Below are 11578 nucleotides of genomic sequence, written 5' to 3'. Positions count from 1 at the left end.
GACTTCAGCAGCTCTTTTGGCAGACTGACTAACCTTTGTGTTTGCGTCTGAACCAGGAGTTTCTGAAGGTCTGATGTTTAGCGCTGTGGGTGTGATGTGATGGAGAGTCTGAGGAGTATTGTACCATCTAACAGAGGATAACTTGATAATGGGTTATAGTTAGAGCGGGATGTAAAAGCAAAAAACAACAAAAAACAAGCAACAAGTGATACCTTTTGCAAATGTTTACATGTGAATGATCCCTATGAGATTATATATCTAAATATTTGCTGCTTTGATGTTTACAGCTCAATGTCACTTTGGATATAAGATGATGGATATTATTAAAGAAAAGCGATAAAAACTCCTGCCAGTTTGATTCAAACACATGACAGTCATACACAGAGGAAATGTGAAACATCCATGGAACACAGAAAGCACACGTCCTCTAGAAATCTTACATTTCCCTCTATTAGTCAACAATAGCAAAGATGAAGTGTTTGTGAATGGGTCTGCACATACTTGAGTTATTTCATGTGCAGCACTTTCGCGGACCTCCCCCTCAATTTAAATGTCTCAAAAAATGTATTAAACATATTATTTCTGTGTATTAAAACATGTAATTCATATTTTACTGGTGTGCAGCTCATTGATCCTTCGCTTATGATCTGACATATCGTACACTGTCCTCGTACAAACATACCATTCTCTGTTTTGTGCTGTTTGCCCTTTCTAATGGATGCTAAAGACAATACTAATATTCAGCCTTATGGCAAATCTAAAAAAATGCTTATAATTTACAAAAATCCAACCCCTAAAAGCCCATGGTGTGCTAATGGTTCATTCCTAATTAGGTACAAGCAATGGCAAACATCCTCACATTCATAACTTTTAAATGTATTAAAAAGTGGAAAAGTACATGAAATCTGAGTGTTACATTGGCTATATAACTGTAAAATGTGGTAATTTAATGAAAATTGTGAATTTTTATTGTACTGTTATGCAAAATTCCTGTCAGAACATTAGCTAGCTGGCATATATTCCATGCGTTAGCTAGCAAACAGCCCGTACATTCTGAGCATGTCGCACGCTAGCTTTGTGTGGTGCGGACCCCTTAATGTTAGGCCGGACTCGCATGAAAAGTACGCTAACATCAACACGTCAGTTTTTGTAATTGTAGATATGAATAGCATTTTGCTAAAAAGTGTCAGTAAATGCATGGAAACAAACATTTTTGGTGAAAATGGGCAGATGTGCGCCTCCTAATCAATCAGACATCATTAACGTTAGCTAGCTAAGTTACCTGTGAAGCTAATTAGCTTCACATTGAACCAGAGAGCAACAGTGGTGCTCACAGCTGTATTCAACATTAATGTCTTTATTATGATATATTTGTCAGAAAGCCTGCTTGAAGTCTGAGTGAAGTCTGATAAACAGTTCATCACATGCGTTAGTTACTTTCTAAATATCTTAGAATTGCCGGAAATGAATTAATTATTTTACTACGTTATATATCTTGCAATGTCAATAACAAGGTTGCATTCATGTCCTTTTCCAGGGTTAGTAAGGAATGCAGAGGATGGTGTTTATATACTTAAACCATGTTTTGGATTTTATATGTACAGATAATCGAAGCTCAGCAACAGTTTTGACACTTCTAACATCAGTGCCAGCAGCGTCTCAACCTCAGTCACAGTTAAAGACGGAGAAAATATCTGCCCCCTACAGGCCGGGGTGAGCATATACTCCTCGGTGCACAGTCAATTCTTTTTCTGGTTTGCTCAAAAGGAACAACATGGCTCTGGATCACTTGACCTAATTAATGCGAATGTCATTTGCAGCTGTTATGAATTGACAAACGTTTGGGGTTGAGAACAAATGACTGTCATCCATCATCTCATATGCAGAGCTTCATTTCACAGGACAGATAAGGTGAATTGTAAGCCGGGGGTAATGTGCTTCTTTGTACTTGAAAAAAGTCTTTCATGGTCGGATGCCTCAGAAATCATGACTCATTTACCTCAAGATTTATTCAAATGCAAGTCCCTGAATTTAAGGTGTAGGAACAACATATCCGTTTAGCAATTGTTTGAGCTTGAAACAGAAACACTCATAAAAGAGAGTATTTCATCAGGTTTTACTAGCCAGGATTAGTTTTGGCATGGGATCAAACATTGGAACAAATTGATGAAAACACAGCAATAGAAGATAATGGTAACAAATGCTCATTGATAAAAACAAACAAACAAGTAAATCAGTGACACAGAAGTCAAGATGCAAAGACACGAATGAACTGTTGGACGAAACGACAACAGAACGTGGTGGAAAAACAGCCTGTACAAAATTCAGAACCAGAGAAAAGGTCCTGATGCATAAAATTAAATCACATGGAATAGAAGTGTGATAATGTGTGGGAGGGTGTGTGTGTGTGTGTGTGTGTGTGTGTTTGTGTGTGTGTGTCACTCTGTGGGATGCTGTTGAGTTATTTGCAGTATGGTTCATTAGACAGGCCCCAGGACTGTGTTTGAAACTGTTATGAGATGCAGATTCGTCGCTGCAGTGAATGTAATTATTCCACAGTGGAAATAATCCACGTTATGAAGTCATTTATAATAACTATGAACATCTTACTGACCGTGTTTACAAGATTCGTGACTTCTTTCTTTTGCTGCTTAGAAAAGCTAACTTTAAGGTCTTCATGTGATCGGCGCTTGGACATGAAACTGCAGGCAAATCTAAATGGAGCACTCTTACCTTTTTTCAGTTTTTTAGTCTTTCGACAAAACTTGTTGATGCTACTGATGCTGAGTTTTTCAAAGCTTGTCCAACCTGGCATTGTCCTGGTGCTGTGTCACTGGCAGTCAACGCCCTGGGAGTGTCGTGGGGTGTGCAGTGTGGCGGGGATGCCTTGGATGATGTTGGAAAAATGCAGATAAAGAGGTTTTCAACCCATTATTCTTGTTTTGGCCCCAGGTAAAAGTGTACGCCAAAACATCTGGCTCTGATTGAGCATGATGCTGTTTGAATAAAGAATAAGCGTGTGAAAAGGGCAAGTCTGTGTGGCCCTCCTTCATGCCGTGCGGTGGGATGTAAAGTCACATAACATACAGCTGTTGAAAACTGATCATACGCCACGTAGAGTCCACAGGCAAGCAAAAGAGGGCAGCACTGTTCAGTACTTAGCTGCCACTGCTACAGCACTCCATTGACCTGCCAACCACACGACTCTTTCTTAAAAGATATGATCATGTCTTAATCCAGAACTCGCTACTGTAGGTACTGAAGGTACAGTAATTATTGGTGGCTGTAATTGTTCCTCGTCTTAAAGCATTTTCAATGTAAGTGGGGGGAAAGATAGTGTACAACCACACTATATATATATATATATATATATATATATATACCTTTCCTTTTTTGAGAGACCCAACTCTGAATTCTGAATCCTGCACCTAAACAGTTGGAATCACCCTTTACCCATCATAATTCATCATAATCATAATGACATTCCCAGACTTCAGCCCTGCCGCCACATTGATAATGCAGTCACTGTGGTTAGTTCTGCTTGAGAGCCTTTTTTTCCTGTTCAAAAATGAATGCAAGTCCTTGAAGGAAGTATGTGTTTACAAGCAAATAATCTCTTTATCTGATCATCAGCAAATATATGGTTGACTGTGGGTGTTGCATAGCTCTTGCAGGTTTTCAGCTCTTAAATGCCTACTTTTTTACATAATGGGGGAATTGCATATTCGGTCCAATAGAACAATAGTTTCTTTTCCGGTGCAAATGGACACGAGAAAAGACAAGAAATATCTGCTTTATAAATAAATAATTATAAAAAAATAATAATAAAACTATAAAAAGCAGGAATGTTTCTGTTCAAAAGAATCAAAGTTAAGTACACACACTACAGTGTGTGTAATAGAGTGTCTGATGTACTTCTTAAGTGCTTCAACATAACTGATGGATCAAAACAACATCGTGTGCCACGCCACACACCCACACCCACAGACACAGAGTCATTATACCATAAAATTGTAAAAAGTGCAGCGGCAGTTTAACCAGAAGGCATCTTTTCCCATCAGCACCACATTTCTGACTAATCATTAACCTTGGGTTTATTTGTCTTTCTCCATAAACACAATAAATCCTTTCTTGACTGTCCCTCCTCAAGGAAACTGAGGAGTTCCAGTGAGTCTTGATAAGAAAAATGCACCAATGACTTCCTTTTACTGCACGGAAAAAAACAAATGATATTAGTGTCAAGTGTTTGGTATATTTAAGTTTTTCTTGCCACATTTTAGTGATCGAACAGAATATGATGCAACGATGCAGTTGCATAAGATAGTCTGACTAGTAAAGCCAATGATTTAACAGTGTGGTGATATATTGCAGCTTCAGGTCACATAGTCTGTTTGGAACAGAGACATTTTTGATAACCTTCCACCTACCTACCTACCTACTCTTTGTCGAATGTGATCAAATGTCACTGGCTAAATGTATTTCATTTTCTGACTAATCACGACCCTGGCTTCATGGTACATTTGGTAATCGTGTACTGTATCGGTATGTGTCTACTTTGGTTCAATCTTTTATTACTGCAGGACTTTTTGTTTGACTTTTTAAATCTCAGCCCTCTGATGTCTTTGTGATTCCAGCCAACGGCCTTTGAGGAATGTCTTCATAAACCTGCGTGAAAATCCTGAAACACTGACAAAATGTTGACAAAAAAAGAAACAACTATTAAATATTTTTTTTAAAAAATGATTTTATATGCTTTACAAATTTGGAATTTTAGCAAAGAGGTGAAAAGGATGGACATCGTTTTTCACCTGAGTTCTTAAGACAGCATGCTGATGTTTATCAGGTGTTTACCAAGCTCTTGTTCTTGCTGATTAGCACTAAGCATAAGCACAAAGGTGGCCACAAAGCAAATGTAAATGGATTCATACAAACTATGATCTGATGATGGATCTCGAATGGGCTATATGAATGTATGTTCCAAATCTCAGGCAATCCATCCGATACTGGTCAAAATGTTTCACTGAAACCCACAAATGTCGACCTCATGTTGGTGCTAGAGGAAAAGGCATTCAGACACACTGTCTTGGGACCATGAATGTCTACAATTTTTGTGCCAAACCATCGTGCAAATATCAAGATATTGCAGTGGATGAGTTAAAACTCTGACCTGTTGGTTGCAGTTGATGAACAGCTACTGGACCCAGTAGGAGTCATCCTCTGGGGACCATGAATGTCTGTTGTACAATGTTATTACAATCCATCCAATAGTTGTTGAGATATTTCAGTCTGGATAAAAGTCTGTATAATCACTTGCTACCTTTTTATCATGGTTAAAAAAAGATTTTTTCATGTTTTATCAAATGCTGCGTGGATGCGCTTCCCCAACCCTCCAAAATGCTTTTGATGGTAATTCACAGTGATGCAGCATTGTGAATGCACAAAATGGCCCTTTACCGGCCCATCAGCACCCATTGGTGTGAATGCAGGGAGCTCAGGGTCAGGCCTCCCAGCCACGGAGTGCAAGAAGGGATTAAAAATTGGCTTAATGTGTTCTTTTCCTGATGATTACACTGGAACGCAGGGTTCCTTTGAGTTCACTGGGTTTGCGACTTGTCCATCATGACGGAGATTTTCAGGGCAGGAAGAGAGCGTCAGGAGTGAGGCTGTGGCAGCAGAGTGGTGAACCGTCTCTGAAGGTATTTCCACAATTCAGAGCGGCATCAAGCACACGTAAATCCAAATAAATGTCTCGGTCTTACCTTCAATTGTATGTTGGCTTCACTGTCAAAAAATAACTGAAACACAAGGGTTTTCAATGATGTCAGGTTCATTTACTTTTGAGTTGGTCAGTTCATTTCACTGCTTTTCTATTCAGTTGTCGGTCGACTGAGAGACATCAGTACCTGTGGTGACACCTGAGAGCAACAGATATTTTGGTCCGCTGAGACTCTTGTCTATTCTAAAACAGGTGCATCAGCCTCTTCTTGGACAGATCTTTGATTGACAGCAGCTCCAACAAGAAGCCCTTCATTCTGATTGACACTGAACCTCAGGTCTGATGTATTATTAGACTCAAATGTCAGCAAATACCGCTTTCCCGTCAGATTCTGTCATAAGAAAGCATGTGCATGTCCTGACAATGACGTCACTGACACTGTCACTGTTTGTTGTCTGTTTATGGAGGAAACGCTGCTGTATTTCTTGTGAGCTACTGTGATAAACTGAATTGCTTTACATGGTGGCCTTATCTAAAAAAAAAAGGCAGCTAGTTTATGCCGCCACACTATCATGTGAAGTGGATTACTGAGAAACTGATATACCCGAAGACAACAATTCAACACTTCCTTGTAGATTTAGTGGTAAATGATTTACTGGCTTACCAGAAGCTCTCAGGTCAGTTAGCTCTGTGTCTGCTTTGATATTTGTAATGAAAAACATTTTTTAAGCTTTTATTGGGTGATTTTATGATGTGTTATTCATTTATTTTATGTTTTCTTATGATGTGATTTTATTGGTGCTTGTGTTATCTTCGTTGTATAACTTTATTTCGATCACGTAAACAAAATAAACAAATAGAAAACAAAAATAAAAGCACACATGTATACATGCATACATACATACATAGTACCTATATAAATAATAATAATCATAAGGAATCATAAGGAAATAAGTGCACATAAAAAAAAAAAAAAAAAAAAAAATAACCCAGAAAACAGTACATCTCATAAGAAACGTAGTTTACATGAGCGAACGGGAGTAGGAAGAAGTATAAACTTATCTAAGCCTACCCCTATAATCTTAACTATTAATATGTTCTAATCAATTCCATTACTAATAATTTAATAATAATAATAACAATAATAGTAGTAATACTAATACTACTACTACTACTAATAATAGTAATAATAATAATAATAATAATAAATCTAATAATTCATTTTCATAACACTATTCAATATATACTATTCAATGTACCTCTGATGTATTAATCACATGGTAGATACTTGATACTTGTGTTATTGCTTGACAGTTATTTTTAATGTTTGTTGCATTCATTTGTGCAGCACCTTGTAACCTTGCTAAGAAAGACTCCATATAAGCCTTGATCACAATGTGATGTGTTAGTGATGGGGCTCTGGATCTGTTCTTCTACCTGTCAGATGCTTCCTCCTCACCTGCTCCTCTATTTTGTGGAGTCCCCCACGGCTCCATTCTGGGCATCCTCTTATTTTTTACGTTACCTCTTGTCATGCATAGAAATTTCAACAATTCTTGTAGCACAAATTTTTCATTGTTTCATGACACTCAGCACGACTTTTAAATGGAAAATTTGTGTCTTGCACAAATTGCGTCTATAGATTAAATTTCATGATTATTTCAGAAAGTGATTTTTTTATTCTATTGACATTGAAACAAAATGCGGATCTTAACCAAAACTAAACCAAAGTGTTTTTGTCGCCTCGACTAAACAGACAAACAGGACACACATGAAACCTGAACTCTGGTGTTACAGCCCTGCACCTCTTTGAATCTCTTCTTAAAACACTCGCCTTTATCTCACTGCGTTTTCTTAACTGATGGTATTTGTTGTAATTATCAAAACTATTTTATTCTTATATTTTATGCTTTGGATTTTATTTTTGTTTGTTTTCATTTGACATCACTTTGAAAGCTATGGCAAAGTGCTATATATACAATGTTATTTTTACTGTATAAATAAAGATTATTATTGCTATCATAATGCTATTAATACTTTTGGCTCTATGAGTACAGAAAAATCAGTATGCTTTAGAGTGCATTTTCCTGTTAACATAAGAATCTTTTATATGCTCAGAATTGTATATTGAAAGTTCAGACATTTGTAAAACATGGTGGTGTGACTGTCTCTGTCTGGCCCCATGTTTTATGTAGAAATACCAGACATTATAGGAAAATACATACATACCTCCTCTTCTCTTCTATGTTCATTAAACACTCATGAAAGAGGGACATCTTGTTACTTTGGTGCTTGTTAGTTTGATTTTATTGACCTGTTTAGGTGAAACTTACATGTGAACTCTTATGGGCTATAATTCAGGAGATGCTGCACATGAAGGTACAACAACACATTCACACAATAAGCACAAAAACAGAAGATATAAGAACCAAATAGAGATACTATTTAAAATAAAATAAACATAACAGGAAAATGTATTGCTGTAAATGGCATAGCAAATAAATGGTTCATAATAATTTTGTCACAAATTCTCCATCTCATTTTACATCAATTTTCTATCTCCTGTTTTGTCCTTCTTCCATGTCTTTATTGTGAAGGCATTTCTTGTATGTGCTATACAAACACATTTTATTATCATTAATATCATTATTAACTTTTTCATCAGGCATCAAACATTTCAAAACTTGTAACCATGCACTGATTTCTATGTGTTCAAAACTGTGATAAAGAGCAAAGAGAGCTTTACTACTGCATGAAAATGTCACCCACATTTTCTGCTGTTCAGCGCTTCACTGAAGCTACATTATTCTTATACTGAGTGAAACATTCCAACCTCAGATGCTGTGCTCCACTTGATGATACAGACACTTTCTTGACATCATCTTATGGTATTCAACACACACTTTTCTTATCTTGTCATGACTGCTATCTCTTCAATTGTATTGCATGAATTTAAGACAGAGATATGAACAATACTGGACAAAACAGTTTTGACTGACAGACCCTTGGAGAGGTCTGTGGAGCTGAACAGATTTACTATTTTTAAAAACATTGCATTAAACAAGAGATTATGTTTAAGAATATAACTCAAAGTGTTCAGTTCTCTAGCGGCTGTGGGTGGACTCTGGCTGAATCTGAAGCCGGGTCTTGGTGGCCAGGGCCGCCTTGCGGGTCATGGTGGTGCAGCGGCTCAGGATCTCCTCAGTCTTGGGCCTGGGTGGCACTCTGGGACCAACCGAGGCCGTCTCGCTGCCTTTGGACGTGACAGAGCCGGAGCTGGAACTCGTGATGGAGCCTCTGCGGTGTGAGAGGCTGAGATCGGGGCTGCTCTCGCTGGCATCAGGCCGGCGGCGCTGATGCTGCGCTTCCTCTTTTAAACTCGAGGACGACTCACTGCTTGAGGAGGAGAAGCTTGTGTTGCTCCTGCTGCGTGTGCGGCCGTCTGGCGTGGAGGCGTCCCTCTCCGTCTGAGTTTGTGACAAGGCCTCAGAGAGAGCATCCAGAGATCGGGCCTGGTAGAGACGCCCAGCCGCACCTCTGGACTCACCTGCAGAATCTAGCTGTGGGCTGCTTTCTTCGCTGATGCTGTCTGGGTAAGACGCCTGAGGCTCCCTGCTGGTTGCCAGGTTCAGAGTGGAGCTATGCATCCTTCTCTGCAGGTTGTAAAAGCCTGCCCGTGGGTTGTTGTATGGTTGTAGGTACATGGATGGGATATAACCTGCCTTGTCATTGAATCTGAAGAGAGGATGGCAAGGAAAAGGGAATTTATTCAACCTGTAAATCATAATTCACTATGGTAACACCCTTTCCTTTTCTCTATTACTTGCAGTGCAGACAGTAAAGAGTGAGATACCTGATGAGCCACCAGCCGTTGTCAGACTTCTTCAGCACCTCAACCACAGAGCCAATGGGCACAGACACCTCGTCATTCTTCTTAGTCAAGTAACTCCTCACGGCAATGTACAGGGAACCTGAAGGTCACAAGAAAATTAGCTCAAGCATCAAAGCAGGCACTGCTGCACGGCAAAAATCTGCACAGATTATCTTCTATAAACAGAGTGCACAGAGCTTTGGCAGAAAGGAGCAGATGCATGTTAACTGGTTAAAGAGTGCTCTCCAGTGTTGGTTGTTTGTAACAACTAGGCTTCACAGTCAAATGAGCACCTGATGCCAAATGATCTCAATGTTCACACCAATGTCAGGCTCACAAAACTAGAGTCATGTAACCAAGCTTGTAAAATGAGATCTTTCTGCTTGAGTGCTCACATTAAAAATAAACTTAACCAAAGGTAAATATCGCACCTCCTTCCTGAAACTCAGCGTCATCCTCTTCCTCTCCTTCCCATAACTCCAGGTAGGGAGCAGGAAACCAAGCCAGACACTTATCCTCGTTCTCCACCAGCCACCAACCTGGAGAGCAAATAAAACTTTCAGCACAACAGAAATGAGCGTGAAGGGGGTTCAGAGGAGAGGGGGAATGCCAAACACTGACCTGCAGGATCTTTAATCAGGACGTCCAGCTTCTCATTCATGGCAACAATGAAATCGCGATTCTTGGTGTCTTTTGTCTCATAAGCGGCCAGGCAGCGGTAAGTCTGGGTGATAAACGGGTGGCTGACGCCGCCGGCCAGCTGGTGCCCCACATCACCGCTTCCATCGGGCAGATCTTCAGACAGCAGGATCATGACGCTGTGTGAGAGAAGAGCTATGATGTGAACAGAACTCCCATCAAACCCCTCGCACAGTTCCAACTAGACACAGACACGGCAAGCCCACCTGTTCTTGGTGAAGTCTGACTGCAGGTCGTGGTCTTTGGGCATGAAGAACTGCGTGACCTCTGAGCTCTGAGTCACAGCTTGGTTGCACCTCAACAGCTTGTCGCAGTAGCTCTCCAGGATCTTCATGCGTTGGACAGATCGATTGGCTGCTTTCTGCTGGAGGCCGCTCCCCTTGGCCTTCTCTGGAAAGAGGAGAGGAAAGGGTTTCGAGATTAACATTAGAAGATGAGCATAAAAAACTATTTGTAAAGTTAATAATGCATATAAAGAAATATTCAAAGAGATGGAACATCTTACCTTTAAATCTGGGGATCACTCTGTCATTTCTCCGGAAAGGATTAAAGTGAGGGAACTTCTTTTTCAGCTGCCTCTGTTTGAAAAAGACAAATACTTATATTATTATCTTTTTTTTTTTTTTTTTGCATTTTTTTTTTTTGCATTTTTCATGTAAACAGCAGACTAAGTACACACGTGCTTTTGTTGTTGTTGTTGATGTTTGGACTTACATGAAATTTCTTGAAATCCTGAAAGGACCTGTAGACAATCACCTCACTCTCATCGGACCATAACACTGATATCATGAACACCTGTGGAGAGAGGGAGGGAAAAAAATAAGGATCAGAGAGTGGAAACTCTCTCAAACACAATAAAATCAGATCCCACGTGTCTCAGGTGCCAACTCGCCTTAAGTTTCGGCGCGTCCCTTTGGACGGCGCTGATCATGCGTGCGCTGATCACAAAGCGCTGCTCCGCGGCCATCGTGCGCTCCTCCTGTCCGCTCCTCGGCTTCTCTGGATGAATGGCTGCTTACTGACCGTCGGTCCCGGGCTAGCTGGCCTGCCTCCGCTGCTCTGCCGGCTCCGGGAGTCGGCCGCGGTTCATATACCGCTCACGTCCAGCGGGGCGGAGTCTTAACTGGAAAACAGGTGAGTGCCGGAGGCAAGGATGCGCGCATCCAGAGGTGTGGTCAGCGGCAGGTGCGGCTGGATCCTCAGTCACACACCGCTGAGAGGGCGGAGGAGAACACAGGAGACTAAAGGAAGACATCTCAACAACATCACAGGCAGACAGGCATGAAGAAAAA

General features: G+C 40.2%; 1 protein-coding gene across 1 annotated transcript; it reads right to left on the bottom strand.

The window, feature by feature from the left end:
• Positions 1–8820: 8820 nt before the first annotated feature.
• On the bottom strand, positions 8821–11253 carry LOC121625317 (NADPH oxidase organizer 1-like). The gene is made up of 8 exons (XM_041963401.1): positions 11179–11253; positions 11001–11081; positions 10792–10864; positions 10493–10676; positions 10209–10405; positions 10019–10126; positions 9570–9687; positions 8821–9451 (listed from the first exon to the last, which is right to left on the bottom strand). The coding sequence occupies exons 1-8, from the start codon at positions 11251–11253 to the stop codon at positions 8821–8823; spliced, it is 1467 nt and encodes a 488-aa protein (XP_041819335.1).
• Between the last annotated feature and the right edge of the window lie 325 nt (positions 11254–11578).

This window comes from Chelmon rostratus, chromosome 21 (assembly GCF_017976325.1).
Source record: "Chelmon rostratus isolate fCheRos1 chromosome 21, fCheRos1.pri, whole genome shotgun sequence".
Classification (NCBI taxonomy): domain Eukaryota; kingdom Metazoa; phylum Chordata; class Actinopteri; order Chaetodontiformes; family Chaetodontidae; genus Chelmon; species Chelmon rostratus.
The sequence above is the reverse complement of the archived record's forward strand: the minus strand, read 5'-3'. Positions and strand labels throughout refer to the sequence as shown.